Source organism: Notolepis coatsorum (assembly GCF_963971535.1).
Source record: "Notolepis coatsorum genome assembly, chromosome: 3".
Classification (NCBI taxonomy): Eukaryota; Metazoa; Chordata; class Actinopteri; order Aulopiformes; family Paralepididae; genus Notolepis; species Notolepis coatsorum.
This window is the reverse complement of record NC_140167.1, coordinates 757,153-782,537: the sequence shown is the minus strand read 5'-3', so window position 1 is coordinate 782,537 and position 25,385 is coordinate 757,153. Positions and strand designations below refer to the sequence as shown.

Below are 25,385 nucleotides of genomic sequence, written 5' to 3'. Positions count from 1 at the left end.
GCCGTCAGGTCAAACAGGGCCGTCAGGTCAAACAGGGCCGTCAGGTCAAACAGGTCAAACAGGGCCGTCAGGTCAAACAGGGCCGTCAGGTCAAACAGGGCCGTCAGGTCAGACAGGGCCGTCAGGTCAGACAGGGCCGTCAGGTCAGACAGGGCCGTCAGGTCAGACAGGGCCGTCAGGTCAAACAGGGCCGTCAGGTCAGACAGGGCCGTCAGGTCAAACAGGGCCGTCAGGTCAAACAGGGCCGTCAGGTCAGACAGGGCCGTCAGGTCAAACAGGGCCGTCAGGTCAGACAGGGCCGTCAGGTCAAACAGGGCCGTCAGGTCAAACAGGGCCGTCAGGTCAGACAGGGCCGTCAGGTCAAACAGGGCCGTCAGGTCAGACAGGGCCGTCAGGTCAAACAGGGCCGTCAGGTCAGACAGGGCCGTCAGGTCAAACAGGGCCGTCAGGTCAAACAGGGCCGTCAGGTCTTCAAATCCATATTCTGGGACTATGTTGTCATTTTAATCTGAAAAAGTTTCAATTTCAATTACGATTTTGGCTTCCCTCTTTCCGCTTATGATTTTTGCCATAATAAAGATGAAAGATTCAAGAGGTTTATTCATCACATACAGACACAAGACATATAGTGAAATGAAGGTGGCCATCGATTGTGCAAAAAATACAAATAATAATACACTGGTCGGTCTAGGGAGGGTTGATACATGCAGAGTCAGCCAGCCACTTCTTTTCACCTGCCAGCGCGGACTCTCATTGGCGAGGTGTAACATGTGGGAGGCTCACACTACCCTCGACATCTCCCTTCCTCGCTGTGCAGGCGCCCTGACCGACCTGTAGGAGTCGCTGTTTACAACGACCAGATTACCACCCACCGGCTTCCCTCCCGCTGACTCTGCCAATTGAGCCAGTATGACGGCCGGCCAAGCCGGAGGCAACGCTGACAGCCGGATTCGATACCGGTGTCTCTCGCGTTGGTGACGAGCGCTTAGTCCGCTGCACCACCCAGCCCACTGCAGGTTTTCATAGTAAAAAAAAACATGGGAAATATGGAAATAACGATGACACCCGAGTTCCCTAGTTGTGACGACTCATGGCAGCGAGAATTGGCTGAGAGCATGGCAGCTGACGGTGACAAAATTATATATTTCCTTATTACATCATCTTTATGTAGTTGTATAGATTTTAGTTGTAGTAACGTAAACATTAAATGCTTTCCCTCTGCATCCATGTTCTCCACTATATGTTCTCCACTATATGTTCTCCACTATATGTTCTCCACTATATGTTCTCCACTGCTGCAGCCTCTAGTTGTGGACCAGCCTTCCCCCCACATTAGATCTGCCCCCCCCCCCACATTAGATCTGCCCCCCTCCCCCCCACATTAGATCTGCCCCCCCCCCCCCCACATTAGATCTGCCCCCCTCCCCCCCACATTAGATCTGCCCCCCCCCCCCCCACATTAGATCTGCCCAGGGTTAGGGCCCAGAGCCCAGAGGCCTTTAAACCACTCTTTAACACTTTCAACGCCAAGATATCTCATTTGTTCATACCGACCGTTCATTGCCAACGACGAGAGATCTAGGTTTCTTTTTTATTAGCGATTTGAATTCATATTTCATCAATCTAGCCTCACGTTAGTGCTGCAAACTCTCTCTGAGCTTTTTCGGATTCATTGCCGAGCCCCAGAACAGCGTGAAATACATATTTCCAGTACCCAGCGTTGGATCAATAAACACGATCGATATTTGGAATGGCGATCAGGAATTGGAATAATCTTTTTGGAGAACATCTGATCTGAGGTAAGGAATCTATTTTACCAGTCTTAGGATAATCAGAGCTGTTTTCACAGAGATATCAACGTGAGCCATATGTATGTGTGTGTGTGTGTGTGTGTGTGCGTGTGCTGATCAGGAAATGAGATAATCGATTTTTCAGCTCGCTTCTATAGCATGCATAAGTACACATATACTATCGATAATCTAGCGTTTATTTGAAAACTATTCATAAATAGGCCGATTTTTTTTTTTTTTTGTGTATTCCAGAATATTCCAGTAAAGGGCGATTATCACAGAATCTTTATAATTTCTAGAAATTTAAAAAAAAAAAAAGCGTTTTTCAAAATGGTATAAAACGGAAATGAACCGATTAAAAAACAATCCGTTTCGACAATGTTGACTGCAAACAAGTCATTGATAAGCGACGGCCAGATTACATATAGCCATCATTTAAAGACATAGTTTATGAGTTTGCAAATATGAGAGCTCTATCATTGAAGTGGGTGGTGGCATTCAAGGGGGGTAAGGCGCACCGCATGGCTGGCAATGAAAGTGTTAACGTGTGAAGTCTTGAACACTGAACTCTCCACACACAAGCACACATGAGCACACACACAACACACACACTGTACATGCTCACACACTAGCAGTCACTTTAGCATGAACACACACACACATGCTGCACACGCTCACACTAGGGCCCGACAAGCCTAGTGCTTCTCCCTTCAGCCCTTTTCAGACAATTGGACAATGCTGCAATAGCAGCTGGTAAAACTTTGCCGATTTATGGAATGACCATCGTTATATGTGTCCAAAACCCGAAATAAAAAAAGACTGAACTGAACTGAATGTGCTACTGTATATAAATAAAGCTGACTTGACTGGACTATAATATGGTTCCTTGATATTCCCGACCGGAGAGATGCACCTGAAGGCACCGTCTCATCCCTCATTCAGATCCCTCCTGAAGGTCACCTGGCACTTGTGCTTGAAGTCCCCGGGCCCCTCTGGGTCCCTGGTGCTGGTGATGCGGCTGGCCTTCTCCAGGGCCTGGTAGAAGCCTGTGATGTTCTTCTCCATCTCCTCCAGCGGGGGCAGCAGGGACTGGGACTCCCTCAGCAGAGGCAGACATCTCTCCCTGATCTGAGGGGACGACAGAGAGGGGTTGAATAGAAACGGAGCGCGTGTGTTGATTGATTGATTGATTGATTGATTTTTATTGTGGAGTAAAAGACAGCATCCAAGGGATAAAAACATGAGAAAGTGCAAGCACTTATTTCCATCATGGTCCCTGATTTTGGACATGGACAGACATCATAAAACATAGAGCATCATAATAAAACATAGATCATAGCATCCCCATAAAATATGAACCTGTATTACACTCCAACACGTACTATCAAGAGACTATAGACCGATACGCCCTACCCTCTCCTTCCTAGACGTGGCTATTACTCTACATTTCACTGGCTAGCCATTTCTTTGTGGCACGTCTAAAGCTTCCCCCCTCTTCAATGCTTTTCAGGGCCAGTGGAAGCTTGTTCCACTCCAATGCAGCAGAATATAAAAATGTATTCATGCGCATTAATGTGTTGAATTTTGGAAGTTCTCAACTCAACTCAGTCCTATGTTCCCACAGCTCTATGTTCCCACAGCCCTATGTTCCCTCAGCCCTATGTTCCTACAGCCCTATGTTCCTACAGCCCTATGTTCCTACAGCCCTATGTTCCTACAGCCCTATGTTCCCACAGCCCTATGTTCCCACAGCCCTATGTTCCTACAGCCCTATGTTCCTACAGCCCTATGTTCCTACAGCCCTATGTTCCCACAGCCCTATGTTCCCACAGCTCTATGTTCCCACAGCCCTATGTTCCCACAGCCCTATGTTCCCACAGCCCTATGTTCCCACAGCCCTATGTTCCCACAGCCCTATGTTCCTACAGCCCTATGTTCCTACAGCCCTATGTTCCCACAGCCCTATGTTCCCACAGCCCTATGTTCCCACAGCCCTATGTTCCTACAGCCCTATGTTCCCACAGCCCTATGTTCCCACAGCCCTATGTTCCCACAGCCCTATGTTCCCACAGCTCTATGTTCCCACAGCCCTATGTTCCCACAGCCCTATGTTCCTACAGCCCTATGTTCCCACAGTCCTATGTTCCCACAGCCCTATGTTCCCACAGCCCTATGTTCCTACAGCCCTATGTTCCCACAGCCCTATGTTCCCACAGCCCTATGTTCCCACAGCCCTATGTTCCCACAGCCCTATGTTCCCTCAGCCCTATGTTCCCTCAGCCCTATGTTCCTACAGCCCTATGTTCCCACAGCCCTATGTTCCCACAGCCCTATGTTCCCACAGCCCTATGTTCCCTCAGCCCTATGTTCCCTCAGCCCTATGTTCCCTCAGCCCTATGTTCCCTCAGCCCTATGTTCCCACAGCCCTATGTTCCCTCAGCCCTATGTTCCCTCAGCCCTATGTTCCCTCAGCCCTATGTTCCCACAGCCCTATGTTCCCTCAGCCCTATGTTCCCACAGCCCTATGTTCCTACAGCCCTATGTTCCCTCAGCTCTATGTTCCTACAGCCCTATGTTCCTACAGCCCTATGTTCATACAGCCCTATGTTCCCTCAGCCCTATGTTCCTACAGCCCTATGTTCCCACAGCCCTATGTTCCCACAGCCCTATGTTCCTACAGCCCTATGTTCCCACAGCCCTATGTTCCCACAGCCCTATTACTCAGTAGTACTAATTTATATATTTTATAGTTATACCCAGTTTAATCACCTGTACATTGTATATTACTATCTTTACTACTACTATGTTACATTTGCACTTTGGTTGGATGCCAAACCTATTTTCGTTGTACTGTACTTGTGCTGTATAATGACAATACATTTTAATCTAACCTAATCTAATCTAATCTAACCTAATCTAATCTAACCTAATCTAATCTAATCTAATCTAACCTAACCTAATCTAATCTAATCTAATCTAACCTAATCTAACCTAATCTAATCTAACCTAATCTAACCTAATCTATTCTAATCTCATCTCATATAATCTAACTAACCGAATCTAATCTAACCGAATCTAACCTAATCTAATCTAACCTAATCTAACCTAATCCAATCTAACCTAACCTAACCGAATCTAACCTAATCTAATCTAATCGAATCTAACCTAATCTAATATAATCTAACCTAACCTAACTAATCTAATACAATCTAATCTATTCTAATCTCATATAATCTAACTAATTTAACCTAACCTAATCTAACCTAACCTAATCTCATCTCATATAATCCACCCAGATGGACACACCTTGCTCAGCTGTTCCTTGATGGCGGCCATGACGGACATCATCTGGGAGACCTCGTCCTGCGGGGTGTCTTTGGCCAACAGCTGGGCGGTGCGGCTCGCTGCCTTGCAGGCCGCCTCCATCGCCGGCACTTTGTGCTTCACTTCCTGCAGGAGAGAGAGATTAGGAGTCGGCAAGCGTCTTCCTCTCTGGAGCAAATCACTCAGGGTGGGATCCACAAACAATGGATTGCACGGTGCTAATTGCACCCTTACTTACAATTCATTATGAAGTGAAAATGGGGGACCCTGATGTAAACAAGACGAAAGTCTTTCTCTGGTCTGCATCCCCTTAACAATTGTGCGTATTGAGCCGTACTGTATTGTACCCATTCTGCAATCTGTTAATAAAATTGTATTAACAGATTGCAGAATGGGTACAATACAGTACGGCTCGTTAAGGGGATGCAGACCAGAGAAAGACTTTCGTCTTGTTTACATCAGGGTCCCCCATTTTCACTTCATAATGAATTGTAAGTAAGGGTGCAATTAGCACTGTGCAATCCATTCTTTGTGGATCCCGCCCTCAGTGTGATAATGTGTGAAGGCAGAAGAACATTCCATAAAGTGAGAGTAAAGAAAGAACAAAAATAAGAAATTGAAACCGCCTCGGTTGAAAAAGTCAGTCCAGTGTGTGTGAGAGTTATGCAGATGATTAAATTATGCAGATAATTTAATTATGCAGAAGATTTTAATGCATAAGCTGGGCATAATGTGGTAACAATGTTGCATAACAGCTTCAAAAGGTTTCTTAGCTGATAGCCATGATTATGATGTCATGATTACACTCTGAGGTACAGGAAATAGCACAATTTATTTCAACGTCCTTATTCTCCTTTGTAAATTCTCTTCCAACCACTGCTGCAATGTAATAATGTGCCTTCATGGATCATCTCTGTATATGAAGACGTATCACAGTGATACTCTCATAGGAGAGGAGAGGGGGAGATGAGGAGAGGAGGAGATGAGGAGGACAGGAGAGGAGAGGAGATGAGGAGATGAGGAGAGGGGGAGATGAGGAGGACAGGAGAGGAGAGGAGATGAGGAGATGAGGAGAGGGGGAGATGAGGAGGACAGGAGAGGAGAGGAGATGAGGAGATGAGGAGAGGGGGAGATGAGGAGGACAGGAGAGGAGAGGAGAGGGGGAGATGAGGAGAGGAGGAGATGAGGACAGGAGAGGAGAGGAGGAGAGGAGATGAGGAGGACAGGAGAGGAGAGGAGAGGAGGAGAGGGGGAGATGAGGAGAGGAGGAGATGAGGAGGACAGGAGAGGAGAAGAGGAGAGGAGATGAGGAGGAGAGGAGAGGAGAGGAGATGAGGAGAGGAGATGAGGAGGAGAGGAGGAGATGAGGAGGACAGGAGAGGAGAGGAGAGGAGGAGAGGGGGAGATGAGGAGAGGGGGAGATAAGGAGGACAGGAGAGGAGGAGAGGAGATGAGGAGAGGAGAGGAGGAGAGGAGGAGGACAGGAGAGGAGGAGAGGAGATGAGGAGAGGAGAGGAGAGGAGAGGAGAGGAGAGGAGGAGAGGGGGAGATGAGGAGGACAGGAGAGGAGAGGAGATGCGGAGAGGAGAGGAGAGGAGGAGAGGGGGAGATAAGGAGGACAGGAGAGGAGGAGAGGAGATGAGGAGAGGAGAGGAGGAGAGGAGGAGGACAGGAGAGGAGGAGAGGAGATGAGGAGAGGAGAGGAGGAGAGGAGGAGAGGAGAGGAGATGGGGAGGTGAGGAGAGGAGGAGATGAGGAGGACAGGAGAGGAGAGGAGATGAGGAGAGGAGGAGAGGAGAGGAGATGAGGAGAGGAGATGAGGAAAGGAGATGAGAGGAGAGGAGATGAGGAGAGGAGAGGAGGGGATGAGATGAGGAGAGGAGAGGAGAGGAGGAGAGGAGAAGAGGAGAGGAGAGGAGGAGAGGAGAGGAGGAGAGGAGAGGAGGAGAGGATGAGGAGAGGAGATGAGGAGAGGAGATGATGAGAGGAGAGGAGATGAGAAGAGGAGAGGAGGAGAGGAGAGGAGGAGAGGAGATGAAGAGAGGAGATGAGGACATGAGGAGAGGAGGAGAGGACATGAGGAGAGGAGGAGAGGAGATGAGGAGAGGAGAGGAGGAGAGGAGATGAGGAGATGAGGAAAGGAGAGGAGATGAGGAGAGGAGAGGAGGAGAGGAGATGATATGAGGAGAGGAGAGGAGAGCAAGGCAGAGGAGTGTGTGCGTGTGCGTGTGTGTGTGTGAGAGAGAGAGTGTGTGTGAGAGAGTGTAAGAGAGAGAAAGAGAGTGTGTGTGTGTGTGTGTATGTGTATGTGTGTGTATGTATATGTGTGTGTGTGTGTGTGTATGCGTGTGTGTATGTGTATGTGTATGTGTGAATGTGTGTGTATGTGCGTGTGTATGTGTATGTGTGTGTGTATGTGTATGTGTGTATGTGTGTGTGTGTATGTGTATGTGTATGTGTATGTATGTGTATGTGTGAATGTGTGTGTATGTGCGTGTGTGTGTGTGTGTGTATGTGCGTGTGTGTGTGTGCGTGCGTGTGACGCGGCTGGTACCTCGACGTCTTGGACGAACGCCCTGACGTTCAGGAAGGACACCTGGACGGCAGCCGTCAGCTTGTGGTCAGTGGCGTCCATGAACCCCTTCAGGGTGGCGATGCCCTCCTGGTAGTCCTGCCGCAGCTTGTCCACCTCGTCCGCTCTCGCATACTGTTGCCGTGGAGACGGAGGAGACAGGCCGACGTCAACATTGCTCTTTTTGTCACTTAACCATTTCACTGCCACACTACAGAAGGTTAACCCTTTACTATCACACTACCTACGGGTAACCGACGGTAGTGTGATAGTAAAGGGTTAACCTTCTGTAGTGTGGCAGTGAAAGGGTTAAAATGATGCTGTGTGGCAGTGAAAGGGTTAACCGTTTGGTAGTGCGGCAGTGGAAGGGTTAAAGGAACATGCCCACATTGTGGGAGATGTGCTTAACGTCTTCTCCAGAGTCAGACAAGAGAAGATAGATACCAATTTCCTCTCTGTGCGTTCAGTAGGAAGCTAACCGGCTGCAAGCTAGCCTAGCTTAGCTCAAAAGAATGCAACGAATACGGACCACTATCCTAGCTTAGTGTTTTTTTTTTGCTAGCTGGTTTAGGCTAGCTGGTCCGTATCCGCTTCCATTAACCAGCCGATAGCTTTCTACTGAACGCACATGTTCGATAAATTCTGTTGTACCTACATTCCAAACAACACCGCGGCCGATGGAAATTTTGCTGTTGTTATGGAAAAATTTAAAACTGAGCTCAAAGTGAACGCTGGCAGTGAGGGTCTTTCATGGGATTGGCTAGACCTAAATTTAGGGAAATGGGGTGCCATTTTAGCCAAGATAGCAGTATCTGTGGTAGTGGTACTAATTGTAATTTTCCTGTTGGCATGTTGCATTGGACCCTGTGTGACGAGATGGTGTTGAAGAACAATGGACAGACGAATGGACACGGAAATTGGCATACAACGAGCAATGATGATGAATGGACAAGGTGTACAGCCATCAGCCCCGTATCTGGATCCAGAATACTACGAAGGACTGATGCAGGAAGAACGAGAAGGGAACAGATGGGCAACAGGTTGAACACTAATGTGGGACAATGTTACTGTTGAATAAAAATAGGAAATAGGAGATGATGTGTAAGGAAAAGGGACGCAAGGGGTCCTGAACAATCACAGTTGTGTGCACTATTACTTAGCAATATTATCAAGATGTTTTCAACATATAAAAGAAAAAGCTTTTAGATGGTAGGTTGGTTTTTGAAAAAATACAAAAAGAAGCTTCATATAGTAATCTGCAATATAACAATAATATCTGTTTTAATAGTAAGATGTGGTGATGAATAAGTTACGAATAAGGAATGGATTTACTAGTTGACTATGCTTTGAAAAGGTTCAATTTGTGCATGCTGATGGTTCACAAAGAACAACAATGAAACACAGCATTTCAGGTGTCACGAGGAAGACACTGGGGCACGAGCTTTTCCTGTAACAAAATCTGCGGTATCAGGTTTTTCCTCTTGCTAATGGAGTGTTTCATTAATGAAAATGTATTGTATAACCAAGGTATATCTGATGTACATCTTGCATGTTAGCATATGAGTACCTCATGTATTATGTTTATACTCATTCATTTAGTCATGTGAAGTATTATCACACAACAATCATTATTATATATTAATCACTAGTACACAAATATCACTAGTACATATATGTACATATAGTACATGACAAAATCACGGATAAGTAGTACATATGCATGGCAATGCCATGGAAGGGAGGATTGTGGTGGCAGAATGCCATATATGTATACCAACATCCTATATAAAATAGATTACATCCACTTATGAATACAGGTCATTACAAAACACATATGGGTTTAATGAAAGTGACCATTTGGCCAGGTTCCATATGCAATACATGTAAAACATATATTACAGCTGGATAAAACCTGAGTTATTAAACAGACAAGAAACGTCTGAATCTGAAGGAATATATAAGACAAAACACGTCTCATGTGCATACACTCAATTTATAACAAGCCGTGTCAGAGATGGATTCACCCTTTTCAGTTAAACAGAACTGTGGAAATGTCCTTGCACTCCTTATAGTCCCAGTTTCTCCTTGTTCACCCACAAGAAGAAAATCTGACCTCAGTCAAAGTAACCTCAGATGAACTCACACTAGAATGAGTTCATCTGACTCCAGTGTAAACCGTTTTTTGTGAAGAACAATGAACCGCCAAAATACTACGCAGTTAAGAAGAAGAAATTGGCAATAATAAAATTATTAGACACACCTACACACACTCAACCAATAAAATTTAGACTGCATCAGATCTGCGTCAGATCTTGACCAGTCACACCAATGCAGCAAAATTCTACCAATGGGAAATTACCCTTCTATAATTGTAACATGCCAAAGAATGAGAAAGTATAAATATGCCTCCTATACTATGACATGTTAGGACTTTGTTGAATTTCATTGTTAACTCATTTTAAATAAACAGTTTCCTCCCGCGGAGATTCTGGTCTGAACGCAGCTGCCTGGTGTCTTAATTTTCTGATTACTCTATATTGCAACGAGTCAGAGAACTCCACAACAATGGTAAATGGTGCGTTTATATAACAGCTTTTATCCAAAATGCTTTACAATTTGTTACTCACATTTTACCCCTTCACTCACACATTCACACACCGACGGCGGAAGCGACCACGCAAGGTGCCGACCTGCTCATCGGGAGCAATTAGGGGTTAAGTGTCTTGCTCAAGGACACTACGACACGCTGCCCGGGAGGAGCGGGAATCGAACCGGGAACCTTCCGATCACCAGACGACCACTCTACCTCCTGAGCCACTGTCGCTTATCTGTTGTTTGTCTCACCACCACCACAGCCCCTTAGTGTGTAAAGCAACCATGAGCTCCAGAAAAGCTCTATATACCTAAGTATCACTTATGCTTATTAACACATTCATGGCCATTGGGGCCCGTCTAATCCCACTCTATGAGGCCAGCTTTTCATTACAAGGTTTCACTGTGCGTGAGGTTGTTTGTAGAGCTAAATCTATATTTTATATTATTGCTATGTGTCCATTGTCATTGTCAATTGACAGTATAAACCTTCCCTTCAATATGCCATAAGGAAATTATTTTTTCATCAATACGTTCCCATTTTATAGCATCGTGAATATGAACTATACCGCAATGTTCTAGGGTAATTCCTGCAAAGCTAGTTATAGGGCGCTAAGCTAATAACGTTAAATCGATTGGCGTTTCGGCCCTACGCAAGCTAGAGTTAAAAATCAAAATGCATATGATCGGTATCATGGTCCCCCATGAATGCATGAAAGGGGGGGGGGGGGCGGGGGAAGTCGTTTCTGATTATTGATTACCAATAACGGCATTCATTATTACAACAACATACGCTGATCAGGGGGATGGCTATGAGAACAAGGCCCGATCAAGCTGAAATTGACGTCAAATCGCTCTTACCTGTGGCTGGTTGGATTCCAAAAAGAATTTCCCAGTTATTGATCGCCATCTGGTAGATCGATATGTCCATTGGCTGATGCTATATTCCTTTACTGCATACTGAATTTGGCATCACAATAAGTATTTCAGGCGATCGGTTGAAGCCATAGCTTCAGGCTAACAGAAAAGTTAACCCGGAATGAAAAAAAAGTTACACCCCATCTGCAACAAGGATTACTGCATTCTCGAGGCAGCGCCACTACCAGGATCTGGCCGGTACTGCACTTTCCGAGTCCCAATAGGCATTTTCCAGCCAACATACAGCTCTGTGACATTGAGTAGGATATTCAAAAATGGAATAAAAGCAAAAACTAGTTTAACACGTATATATACGTGGTTGGCCTCCAACGGTCGGATCCCAATAACGTATATATACGTGGTTGGCCAGGAATGTGTTAAGACCCTTATTAAGAGGAGACGTGGTTTACGTGTTTGACTTTGACGAACAGCTCCCTCCAGCGTCCGTTGAGCAGCAGCAGCTGTTGCTTCAGGTCACGTGACACAGTGTCGTCGCACGTCTCGATCAGGAAGTTCCCGGCGTCGTTCATGTCCATGTGCTGCTGGATCCAGTGGCCCAGGTTCCTGAAGAAGTCCTGGAGGAGACGGAGAGGAGAACGAGGGGAGGAGAGGAGGAGGAGAGGAGAAGGAGGGGAGGAGAGGAGGAGAGGAGGAGGAGGAGGAGAGGAGGAGCAGAGGAGAAGGAGAGGAGGAGGAGAGGAGAAGAGGAGGAGAGGAGAAGAGGAGAATGAGGGGAGGAGGGGAGGAGAGGAGGAGGAGAGGAGAGGAGGAGAGGAGAATGAGAGAAGAGGAGGAGGAGAGGAGGAGAGGACGAGAGGAGGAGAGGAGGAGGAGAGAAGGAGGAGGAGAGGAGGAGAGGAGGAGAGGAGGAGAACGAGAAGATAACGAGAAGAGAACGAGAAGAGAACGAGAGGAGGAGAGGAGAACAAGAGGAGAAGGAGAGGAGAAGAAGAAGAGAAGGAGAAGAGAAGGAGAAGAGAAGGAGAGAAGAGAAGAGAACAAGAGGATGAGAGGAGAAGGAGAGGAGAATGAGAGGAGAAGGAGAGGAGAACAAGAGGAGGCGAGGATAACAAGAGGAGGAGAGGAGAAGGAGAAGAGAACAAGAGGAGAATGAGAGGAGAATGAGAGGAGAAGGAGAGGAGAACAAGAGGAGAGGAGAACAAGAGGAGAAGGAGAAGAGAACAAGAGGAGAATGAGAGGAGAATGAGAGGAGAATTAGAGGAGAAGGAGAGGAGAACAAGAGGAGAGGAGAACAAGAGGAGGCGAGGAGAGATACAATATATATATACTAAGGCTGTCAATCGATTAAAATATTAAATCTGATTAATCGCATGATTGTCCATAGTTAACTCGCGTGTGTATAATGTGTGTATATACATTATATATGTATGTATGTATGTGTGTGTCTGTGTGTGTATATATATAATATATATCTACTATTAACGGTGCTCACTCGTTTGGCGCTCTCCGACTGGTTCAGCGTCTGCTCGGCGTCCTCCAGCCAGGCCTGCAGGCTGGCCACCGTGCCGCTGTACTTGTCCCAGTTACAGGTCACCTCCTCCAGCATGCTGCGCACGCTGCGCACCTCCACCGACAGGTTCCTCCACTGGGCCGTGGCGTCCTGCAGGAACCGGCTCACCCCCTCCCCGTCGTCCGCTGGAAGAGAAGCGCTACGTTGAGTTTGCCGTCCATGCGATTAGGCCTGCTGAGTTGACCCCATCTCATTCTCAACCCACCGCCCTCTTTTTGTGATCAAAAGAGGGCGGGGTTTGAGATAGGTCAAGTCGTTAGTACAGTGAGAGGACACCTTTGATGTCAACGTTAAAGAAGGGTTCCGTTTGATGGTGTGAACAGGGCCGGCCCGTGGGTCTGTTGGGGCCCTAGGCAAGATCCTGAAAATGCCCCCCCCCCCCCCCCCCATAGTAAAAAATTATTATGTTCAACGTTCGAGAGAAACACTGCAACTGGTGAAATTGATTCACCACACTACATTCAATCATCTTTGCAGACGCCTCATTTCACCAGTCAGTGTTTCTCTCTGACGTTGAGCAAATGGGGGGGAGGGGGGGCCCTCTGAGTATTATATATTTCAGGGCCCTAGGCGACCGCCTGTATGGCCTGAAGGACGGACCGGCCCTGTGTGTGAAGATATAATCAGTACAATCAATACAGTCAGCATCCAGTGAGAAATGTCATGCCAAGATAGCATTCCAACTTCTGTGAATCTTGTTATTGTGCCATGCAAATAGTAACGTGATTAAATGCTTTCACTTCTGTGAAATTGTTAGAGGTTTGTTAGAAGAGAACGTCAGCTCATGGGAACACTCCAACTTTATGTGAAATGCGCTTACCGTCTTCTCCAGAGTCAGACAAGAAGATAGATACCAATGTCCTCCTCTGTGTGTTCAGTAGAAAGCTATCCGGCTGCAAGCTAGCCTACATACATTTACATTTAGCCATTTAGCTGACACTTTTATCCAAAGTGACTTACAACAAGTCAGCAGGAAGGGTACATCTCTGGCAGCTAAGGGTCAGTGGCGTTGTTGGTCAAATACTGTCGAACAACTTGACTTGAGTGCATAGTAGTATAGACATATTAGCATGATAGTATAGTATAGTGATAGTATAGTAGCATAGTAGTAAGGTACATAATAGTACAGACAGTCGTTTTTTTCATTTCAGATATTGTTTTGTTAGCACAAATGAATGGAAGCAGATATGAACCAGCTAGTCTAGCTGTCTCTCGAAGTTTTAAGCTAGGCTAGTGGTCCGTATTCGCTTCCATTAATTTGTGCTAAGCTAGGCTAGCTTGCAGCCGAATACTGTAGCTTTCTAGTGAACGCACAGAGAGGGAATCGGTATCCATCTTCTTGTCCGACTCTGGAGAAGACAGTAAGTGCATCAGCATTTCCCATAATGTCGGCGTGTGTCCTTTAATATTTGTTTAGGGTATTGTTCTGTAGACAGGCACAGAATTATGGAATCTGTGATTTAGTCAAAGAACCACAACAACCAATCAAAGCTTTAGACACAACACAACAACCAGAGCTCAGGAAAGCATCACATCCATCCACTGAGATTCAAACCTGGTTGAGTTTTGGACTTACCTCTGTTACAGACCTTAGAGCCTATAACGTGAAATCAATAATCAGATTGTTAACTACTGTATGAGCTAAACACTGAACACAACATCAATCAACAGATTGAACAGAGAGACCGGTAGCACTTCATATTATGTTACACAAATTACAGGGTAATTACTATGTAATAACACAGAAATAACTTAATTACTGGGAAATGCCATGTAATTATTTTGTAATTGAATCAGATTCACCTGAGAACGCACTTGTCCATAATTACAAATAATTACTTGGTCACTGCCAGATCTTACCAGAAGTTATCAGGTATTTAGATTAGATTCAAATGAATTGTTATTATATTGTCATTATTGTTAGTTGCCTATTGCAGTGGTTCCCAACCTTTTTTGAGTACTGTACCACCAAAGCATTTCAAGCCAACCAAAGTACCACCTACTACGCAATCAATCGTGGTGATGCCCAGGATGTATAATTAATAAATTAATAGTCTATATATTGTGGCAGACCGGCTGTGTGTGTGTGTGTGTGTGTGTGTGTGTGTGTGTGTGTGTGTGTGTGTGTGTGTGTGTGTGTGTGTGTGTGTGTGTGAGTGAGACCTGGATAAAGTCACATGGTCACACAGGTTGGCAGTTTATTGAAGTAAAGCTTTAGTTCTGAGACACCATTCACCATGGATAGCCACCAGCCACCATGACAGCACAGAGCAGTGTTAAGTCAAATCGGCACGTACATTAAAATTGGCACGGCGGCCGATACGTGGCACAGCGGCCCTACATTAAAATTGACATGGCGGCCCATCCAGTGTGTGTGTGTGTGTGTGTTTGTGTGTGTGTAGCTAAGGTAAAACCTGGGAGTGGAAGAAGGAGAGAAGTGATGAGGAGAGATGGAGAAGAGGAGATTTTTGTCTGTGTGACCCAATGCGACAATTAATGTGACACTTAAATCATATATTCAATCATAACTAATCATATAAATTATAATAGCCATTGTTTAAAGCAGTGGTCACCAACTCTTTTAAGCCCAAGATCACTTTCTTTTGGTGAAGGCAAGATCTACCTATTGAAGCATTGAGAGAAAAAGACAGCCAAGATTGTACTTTAAACTAAATTACTTTTATTTGCCTGTATTCTAATTACATGCAATGCTTTGGTCCAACATTAAAACGTCAAAGTATAACTGTAATGTGTACTTTCTCAGTCAGTGCTAAGTGCAGTCATCTTATGCAGCATCACTTTTCACATCAAAACAAAAGTAGAACTGTAATGTGGACTTTCTCATATTATTAACATTGACAAACATATTTACAATTAGCATTTTATAAAGTAGAACTGTAATGTGTACTTTCTCAGTCAGTGCTAAGTGCAGTCATCTTATGCAGCATTACTTTTCACATCAAAACAAAAGTAGAACTGTAATGTGGACCTTCTCCTATTAATTAACATTGACAAACATATTTACAATTAGCATTTTATAAAGTAGAACTGTAATGTGTACTTTCTCAGTCAGTGCTAAGTGCAGTCATCTTATGCAGCATCACTTTTCACATCAAAACAAAAGTAGAACTGTAATGTGGACCTTCTCCTATTAATTAACATTGCCAAACATATTTACAATTAGCATTTTATAAAGTAGAACTGTACTTTCTCAGTCAGTGCTAAGTGCAGTAATCTTATGCAGCATCACTTTTCACATCAAAACAAAAGTAGAGCTGTAATGTGGACTCTCAGGGAAAGATCTCAGGGAAAGACCACTGGTTTAAAGACTAAAAAAAAGTTTCTAACTCACCATAAAAAAAAGTTTCTAACTCACCAATTAATGTGACACTTGAGCCTGTTTCTCTCTCATCAGTTTTGTCAGTCTGGGGGAGATTGTTGCAACAGCTGTGACCAGGTTATTCTCCAAGTTGAGTCTGTTCCTGTGTTTAGTTTTGATGTGGGTCATGGCGGAGAATGTCACCTCACACAGGTATGTGGACCCAAAAGGCAGTTCATTCAGGGCATGTTTCCCCAATTCAGGATACTCCTTCTCCACATCACACCAGAACTGTGTCAGTGGTGTGCTTGAGTACCTCATCTTCAGGCTCCTATCTGAGGACACATCTATGAGGTCTTCTTGCAGTCTGGCGGGAATGCTGCTGTTAATGCATGTCACAAATGGATTACGCACCCAGTCCAGTGTGGATGACTTGTTGTCAATATCAGGGAAGTAAGAGTTGAACTCATTCTTGAGCTTGGACAAATGTGTGTGTACTATTTTCACAATTGCAGCTCTGTCACATTCACCAGCAGCAATGTATGCGTTCAGCTGCAGGAAACAACTTGTATCCCCTTTTTCACATTTGCTCTGCCAGAGCCTGATCTTCTCCGTGAATCCACACACTTTGTCATACAAGCTAAGAACAGTTGTGTCTTTACCTTGAAGAGAGAGATTCAGCTGGTTGAGTTTGCTGAAAATATCAGAGAGGTATCCCAGCCGAGCTACCCAGTCTGCATCGTCGAACATCGCCACAAGGGGGTGTGTGTGCTCAGACAGAAATGCCCTCACTTCATTGCGCAGCTCGAACAGCCTCTGCAACGTCTTCCCTCGGGATAACCACCGGACGTCGGTGTGAAGCAGGAGCTTCAGTCTTCACACAGTGACTGAAACAGTCTATGATTCAAAGGCCTGGACTGTATGAAGTTGATCACTTTTACGGCATCATTCAAAACATCATTTAGCTCTGGACTCATTCTCTTGCTAGCGAGTGCTTCTCTGTGAATCATACAGTGCATCCATGTGACGTCAGGGTTTACCTTTTTTACGTGGGCCAATAATCCATTTACTCTGCCGGTCATCGCCGCAGCGCCGTCTGTGCACACATGAGAGCAGTATTTCCAATCCAGCTTGTGTTGAGAGAAAAAATTGTCAATAACGTTAAAAACGTCCAGTCCAGTAGTTCTCCCCGTGAGTTTCTTGCAAAACAGAATGTGCTCGTTGATCATCTTCTCCAAAGTGTCTTTGTAACGCACAAACGCAATCAGTTGTGCTTCCCCACTGACATCCGTTGATTCATCCAACTGCAAAGCGAACATGCCAGATGCTTTACATTTTTCAACCACTTGGTCAATAATGTCAATTCCCATGTCGTCGATCCGATGGCACACAGTATTATTTGACAACGGCACTTTCTTGAGGACATCAGCTGCTTTCTTATCGAGCATAGTTTCTGCGAGAATTATAGCAGCAGGCAAGATGAGCTCTTCGGCTATGGTAAATGGCTTTTTCGATTTAGCCACGAGTAGCGACACGGCATAAGATGCCTCCAAGGCCTTGGTTGAGACCGATGTCGCTTTCTTTAGTTTGCCTTGGCTTCCTTTAAATTCAGCCAGCTTTTGGTGGAAAAACTCTGCAGGCTTACCCACACAGGAGGGATGTTTAGTACTGAGGTGCCGATGTAAATGTGATGGTTTCATGCTATTATTAGAAAGCACGGCGCCACAGATGAAACACATTGGCTGTGGTGGCTCTGTGGCCGTGACAGTAAACCCGGAGAGCACATACTGTTCATCAAAATGCCGAATCGTCACCTTCTCAGTTTTCTTTTTCTTGAGAACAGGTTCTCCTGATTCAGCAGTGCCAGTATCATCCGTGCTGTTGTTTCTGGATGAACCAGCTCGACTCAGCCATTGATCCATAATGATTTTTATCTCAATAATGTTGTTTTGCTAGCCAGCGCGCCACTACAATGATGAGTTTTTTTTTTCTTCAGATGAACACCTGACAGGACAGACAGTCCGGCGCCGGCGGGCGGGAAGCTGAACTCCGCGCCAATAATATAATTATAGCCAGCAAATGATTACTTAATTTGAATGCCCCCAATTTTGGTTACATTATTACAGATTATGCATTATTCATTATTTGGGTACAGTTCTCTTGTACAATTTATAATAAAACAAATAAAAAAACATTTTTTTTTTTTTTTTTTTTACTTTTCAAAATCTTTTCACGTACCACCTGGGGACCACCCACGTACCACTAGTGGTACGCGTACCACCGGTTGGGAAACACTGGCCTATTGGATGCCAAACTTAATTTCGTTGTACTGTACTTGTGCCGTTTAATGACAATCAATTTGAATCTAATCTGATCTAATTATACAGCACAAGTACAGTACAATGAAAAGAGGTTTGGCATCCAACCAGAGTGTAAATGTAACAGTAAAGTGAAATAGTAATATACAGGTGATTAAACTGGGTATAAAATACATGAACTAGTACTACTGAGTATAGTGCTAATCAGATGTATGTACAGAATTGTAGTGAATGAATGAATGAATGAAAACTTTATTTAACAGATTGCAGAATGGGTACAATACAGTACGGCTCAATACATACAATTGTTAAGGGGATGCAGACCTGAGAAAGACGTTTGTCTTGTTTCCATCAGGGTCCCCCATTTTCAATTCATATAGACATATATGACATACATGACATACAGATAGTCAGTACTGCTACATCTATACATTTATGACATACCAGATTTGCAAATACAGTACTGTTTGTGATACAGAAGGAGTCAAGAAAAGGGAGTATATACATTTGACGTAGAAACTGTACATTGGAGGTTGGGTGGGGGGGGTTGGGTACATTGGGATATTGACAACCATACTGGGTAATTTACATTGGAGGTGGTTGGGGGGGGGGGGGGGGCGGGGGGCACACTGTATAAACAAGTAACACTGTACATTGAGGGGGGGGGGGGAGGAGACACTGTACAAACAAACACAATTGTAAAGTATTAATATATACAGTGATACAGGTATAAAGACACTATGGTAGTAAGTCATACCATACATTCCCTGGTTACTTCTATGTTATTACACAGTAATCCCCCTGCAACGTGGGCAACACATAACCCGGTATGAAGTGGTACCGAAAGGACACAGTACGGATCTCACCTGAGCCGTCGGACTTGACGTAGACCTCGGCGGCCCGCTTGAGGGACCTGAACGTTATCTCGTACTGTTCAAAGAACTTGTGACCTTCGATGAACGCCTGTCGGGAAACACAAAAAAATTTGAAAGATGAGAGGAGGTCCTCTCGGTGGTCGCCGGGCAGAAAACACCACGAGTAAGAGAAGACACGCTCTCTTCTGCTACGACGCGTGTTTAGTGGATGACGTTGAGGAGCTGGTGAAGAGCGATTAGGTTCAAAATGTGGTCCAGTAAACAAGCGTTGGAGCGGAAAAGTGTGAAGCTTCTTTCTTCTTTAAAGGTCGACTCTGTAATGCTGTCAAACAGCCACCTCTAGGCAGACGATAAGCAGCATGGGGGAGGGGTGGTACAGGTATGGGCAGGGGAATAGTAGAAAGACATAAATATAGGCAATATTTGAATATAGAAATATGAGGAAAATAAACAGTGTAAACAATATAATTAACCACTTAACACTTTTAGCGCCGGACCCGAGTATAGTCGGGTTAACTCGCCGAATGTTCGGCGCCAGACCAGAGTATAGTCGGGTTTTGGTCGTTATTTCTTTTATTCGCTATTTCCATTCATAATCCACCGAGGGTCCAATACCACCGCCTGCACATCCTTGGAAACTCTCTGGCTCAGCCTGTACGTCGATCTAAAAAGTCCGGTCTGGGTTTTCCTCGTCGGGCAGGACAAGCGTTTATAACACATGGATTGAGGAGAATCAAGCACTCCTGGTTCATGTTCTTTGGTGGATTATGTTGGCAACACGGTCGACATCAATACTTCGAATGGCGATCAGATAATTGGAATATTCTTTTTGCAGTACATCCTAGTCAAGGTAAGGGCTATATGGTATCAATCTTGCGTTGATCCAAGAATCCATTCACAGCGATCCGACCATATGTGTGTAATGTGTGTGTGTAACGTATTCCGTTGGTGGCGATCAAAGCATGGAAAAACTACCCCCCCCCACCCTTTCATGCATTCATGATGAAACATAATACCGATAATATAGTGTTGATTTCAGATTGATTGTTGATACAGGCGAGAAACGGCACGCTTTTTAGTGAAATGCACTAAACGCTGCATAGCGGCGTTTTCTTGAACTAGACAGGATTACTCTAAAACTATACTCATATTCACCACAGTATAAAACGGGAATGTATGGATGAATTTTTTTTTCTTTTTCACAAATTAAACGATAGATACTCAATGTCAAATGGGCAATCGTTTTATATCCATAGCTATGATATAAAATAGAGTTTGAGCCCTGCAAACACCGCCATGTATCTGTATACTTTAAAGCGGTGGCCTAATTACCACATGGTACACAGCGACCTTTGGCAATTTTTTTACTTGAACTTGAGGACTGCATACTCTTTTTCAAAAGCTTATCTTTATACTTATAGCACATGCATAAGCCTGGTCTCTTTTGAAATATAACATTCTGAAGTTTCTTACACAATAAAGAAAAATCACTTTTAATGCTAATGAAATAGAGTAACATAGGTCTGAACTTGAGTTGTAGAAAAAACGTGTTACTCACGTTTTTCTGTAGTAGTTGCAATATCCAAAAATAGTATATCCAAAAAAATGTGTATAAGCTGGAAAACAACCTGGGTCCATAGTACATATATAGTACATGTCCAAATTTCATACAAATCCGTTCAGAAATGAGTGATTAGGAGCGATTTTGGTAAACTGTGTACAAAAGAAAAAAGCTCTCCAGGATTCCATTTCCTCATTGACTTCAATTCATTCTGCGTTTTTTTTCTCTTCCTGTTTTCACTCGTGACTCTTGCCTTGTTTGTTTTGACGTGTTGTTCCGTTTCTTTGTTTGTCTGTTCATTGTTTATTTTTTCTGTTTATTTATACTTTAGGAGTCCTCTCTTTTTCTTTTTTGCTATGCGACAAGTGGTTGACAAGTGTCATGTTTAAATGTGCTATACAAATACATTTGATTGATTGATTGATTGATTGATTGATTGATTGATACGTTGTAGTCTGTGCAGGTTTTGGTGATTAAGAGTCAGACACACTCAGTGGGCAGACGCTCCTAAAGAGCCCCGCTTGGTATTGCACTTTGTTTACATGTTTTGTTTTGGTCTGACGCGCGCGGGTTGGAGTTGAGTGGGGATAGAGGGGGGAGGGGTTAGGGTTAGGGTTGGAGTTGAGTGGGGATAGAGGGGGGAGGGGTTGCTACTGCTGGAGAGGTCTGGAGGAACTCATAGTGTAATAAGTGACTAAACACCAGACCAAAACATCAGACCAAAACAAAAAATGTAAACAAAATGCAATACCAAGCGAGGCTCTTTTGCCTAGAGGTCGCTGTTTAACGACATTACAGATTCTACCTTTAAATGTGAAAATGAACACACGGGTATAATAGTTATATGTATCCAACCAAGTCAATATCCTTATAGCTGTTAATAATTAAAAAGGAGAACTTACAACGTAGCTTTGTAGAAGGAGTTCAACCGAGTCCCGTCGGCCATATTTGATGATCCAGGACTTGAGCTTACACTCAGCCAACACAAGAAACGCCATCAGACGGTACTTCATTTCCCAGAATTCCAGTTTGATCAAGTGGGCGTGGGACGACGTGGACACAAAATTGAACCTGCGGGGGTGAAACCCATTGATCAGTGACGCACTGTCCTTTAAGTTCCCGCCTCTGCACTTTGAGTGAAAATGAATGAATGAATAAAGTTTATTTTTGAACATGTATTCTTTACATTCCTCTAAATAAATCATAATATCAAGCTTTGTCAAACAGAATAATCAGAATGAAAAAGAAATTATAAACAAAAAGTCAAGAGCAACGTAGTTAGTTGACATGTTCAAAAAAGGAGTAGAGGGAAGCTAAGCTTATTGATCCCTACCCCCTTACATTTAAATTGTTCCTCCATTAATTTTACTTGATATAACATAATTTAGTATAATACATTTTATAATATACATTTTACTATAGTAAAAGAAAAAAGACTTGAGTCGCTTGACAGCAGTAAATACAATACAACACTACAACCTGCCTCTGCGCTTTCTATCGCAGACATCATCATACAAAACAACAAGCACTCACCGCTCAGCCATGTCCTGGAGCTGTTCTGGGGGGACGGGCACCCCGTTCACAGACCGGTCTCTGTGGATCTGCTGGAAGGTCTGCCTGTGTGCCTCCAGGTTCTTTAAGACCTCCTGAAACACACAGACACGTTTCAAGTTTTGTTTTATTTGTCATATAAGGTACATGTGCATTACAGTGAAATGCTTGGTTCAGTATGAGCCCCCCTGAGATTGTGCTTCATACAGTAAAAAAAAAAAGAGAAAGGCCAACCACTATACAAAATATACAAACTAAAGTACAAACAAAATGCTAAAATGAAGTAAAGATGTAGTGCAGAGATTTAGTAATAATTGATCAAATAAGGTGTAGTGTTAAAAAGTGTTTAAAGTGTCTAAAGTGAATGTTTAAAGTGAGTGTGTGCACACATATCCACACATTGGCATTACTTTATATTACATCTTAGACATCTTAGACAACTCTTAGCCAGAGTGACAACAAGTGTCACAGTAGAGTCAACTCAAATTCTAGTATCACCAACATTCATTCATTCATTCAATCTGGAAGGAGCATTGAGAGCAAGCTCTCTTTTACAATGACGTAGAGAAATACAACACATAATAAATACCAAAAAAGAAGGTATAGAAACAGAAAGTCAATCAATTAAACATTTAAAATAATTAAAAACAACTGCAGACTGTGGTGAAGTGGTTTGCTATTTAATATTTTAAACCAACAGATACTAAGGAATTTAGTTTTAAAGTGCATCGCAAAACATTCCACGTTTGTGGGCCACAGAAGCTAAAAGCCGGTTTTCCCAATTCAGTGCAAACTCTGTATGTCTGTATGTATGCGAGTATGATACGGCCCAGAGCCCCAATCCAGCAAGGAAGTGATACCAAGTACGTGCCAAGTAGTCAGAAAGAGCAGAACGGAGAGCAAGGCAGCAAGGAAGTGATACCAAGTACGTACCAAGTAGTCAGAAAGAGCAGAACGGAGAGCAAGGCAGCAAGGAAGTGATACCAAGTACGTGCCAAGTAGTCAGAAAGAGCAGAACGGAGAGCAAGGCAGCAAGGAAGTGATACCAAGTACGTGCCAAGTAGTCAGAAAGAGCAGAACGGAGAGCAAGGCAGCAAGGAAGTGATACCAAGTACGTGCCAAGTAGTCAGAAAGAGCAGAACGGAGAGCAAGGCAGCAAGGAAGTGATACCAAGTACGTACCAAGTAGTCAGAAAGAGCAGAACGGAGAGCAAGGCAGCAAGGAAGTGATACCAAGTACGTACCAAGTAGTCAGAAAGAGCAGAACGGAGAGCAAGGCAGCAAGGAAGTGATACCAAGTACGTGCCAAGTAGTCAGAAAGAGCAGAACGGAGAGCAAGGCAGCAAGGAAGTGATACCAAGTACGTGCCAAGTAGTCAGAAAGAGCAGAACGGAGAGCAAGGCAGCAAGGAAGTGATACCAAGTACGTACCAAGTAGTCAGAAAGAGCAGAACGGAGAGCAAGGCAGCAATTTCTGTAGGAATTTACTATTTTATTTTACCTAATTTTTATATTTTATTTTATTTATTGTACTACTACTACTTATTGCTATTGGAAACACACACACAAGTACCCTGCACCTTATCATGCACATACACTACATGCAAGTCACTTTCTGTGAATTATTGACTATTTTATCTTACTATGTTACTACTACTACTACTACTACTACTACTACTACCTATTGTTACCATTCTTGTATTCATCGTTGTTTCTTAAAAATTATTGTGCACTGTTGAGTCTGAGCTCCAAACACAAAGATGTCCTTACCTGCAATTGTTGTGTATTTGACAAATGGTAAATGGCTGCTTTTTTATATATCGCTTTGATCCAAAGCGCTTTACAATTTGTTCCTTACATTCTAATCATTCACTCACACGTTCACACACCGACGGCGGAGGCAACCGTGCAAGGTGCCAACCTGCTCATCGGGAGCAATTAGGGGTTAAGTGTCTTGCTCAAGGACACATCAACATGCTGCCCGGGAGGAGTGGGAATCGAACCAGGAACCTCCGGATTGCCAGATGACTGCTCTACCTCCCAAGCCACTGTCGCCCCTACAAATAAAGAACTTGAACTTGAACAATGCCCCTGAACGTCCCGTTCACCTTGTGCTGCTCCAGCTTCCGGTGGATGGCGTTGGCCGTCTCCTCGTGGGCCTGCTGGACGGGCATCTCCTCGCGCAGGGCGATCTCGGCGCGGTGCAGCCAGGCTCCGATCACTCCCAGGGGGCCGGGCAGGGACTTGTCCAGGTGGATGTGCCAGTCCAGCAGCTGCAAGGGCCGCCCATAGTTACAACAACTGATACAGTGCAACCATTTGAATTTGAATGTATTCACACACTCACACGATACAATACAATAAATATCATCATCACGGTGAGAACATCATCGTCGAGATTGTGTGCGAGTGCCAGGTCTCCCAAGAAGCTACTTAAAGCTTTTGGAGGGAGCCTGATCACAAACAGAGGCAAACAAAACATATAACATGGATAGGCTTACACACCTACCTACTAACATACATACAACATAGATACATAAATAGAGACAAATAATATTCCCAAGTATGGTTACTATTTACAGATAATGTTTTGAGCAAATCCTCTTTCTCTTACAGCGAGATGAGACCGCGCAGGAATCTGATGTCGCGTCGGAGCGTTTCCTCGTGTGTCTGAGCCTTCGCTCGACAGAATATTACTGCTGGTCTAGTGACGTCCAGGAGAGCGGTCGGACCGATGAACAAACCCTCTTCTGTCCCCTTCCTCTCCCTAATGAACTCTAATTCAGAGGCTCGCGCCCCACTGAGCACTTTATGGCAACCAGTGAAGAGAGGGCGCTTTAAGTTGACAGTTTACTATGCAAGTTACATGAATGACCTTATCTCTCAAATTGTCTTTGTTTTGAAGTTTTAATGAAGATAAGATATTCTTTTATTGATCCACTTGGGGAAATGCAGGCATCATAGCAGGATGGGGGAGGGGGGCGGGGAGGTACAGGCACAGGTACGGGCAGGGTAATAGTAGAAATACATAAATAT

General features: G+C 44.2%; 1 protein-coding gene across 1 annotated transcript in view; it reads right to left on the bottom strand.

Moving 5' to 3' along the window:
- syne1b (spectrin repeat containing, nuclear envelope 1b) overlaps window positions 1-25,385 on the bottom strand; it is a gene marked incomplete at its 5' end in the record, with an annotated part of 448,744 nt that overhangs the window by 346,307 nt on the left and 77,052 nt on the right. The window contains 10 exon segments of the mRNA XM_084310306.1: window positions 2,751-2,918; window positions 5,097-5,240; window positions 7,669-7,821; window positions 11,607-11,771; window positions 12,650-12,852; window positions 14,304-14,324; window positions 19,231-19,327; window positions 21,703-21,871; window positions 22,334-22,446; window positions 24,458-24,622. Of these exon segments, the coding sequence (XP_084166432.1) occupies window positions 2,751-2,918; window positions 5,097-5,240; window positions 7,669-7,821; window positions 11,607-11,771; window positions 12,650-12,852; window positions 14,304-14,324; window positions 19,231-19,327; window positions 21,703-21,871; window positions 22,334-22,446; window positions 24,458-24,622 (1,398 nt within the window).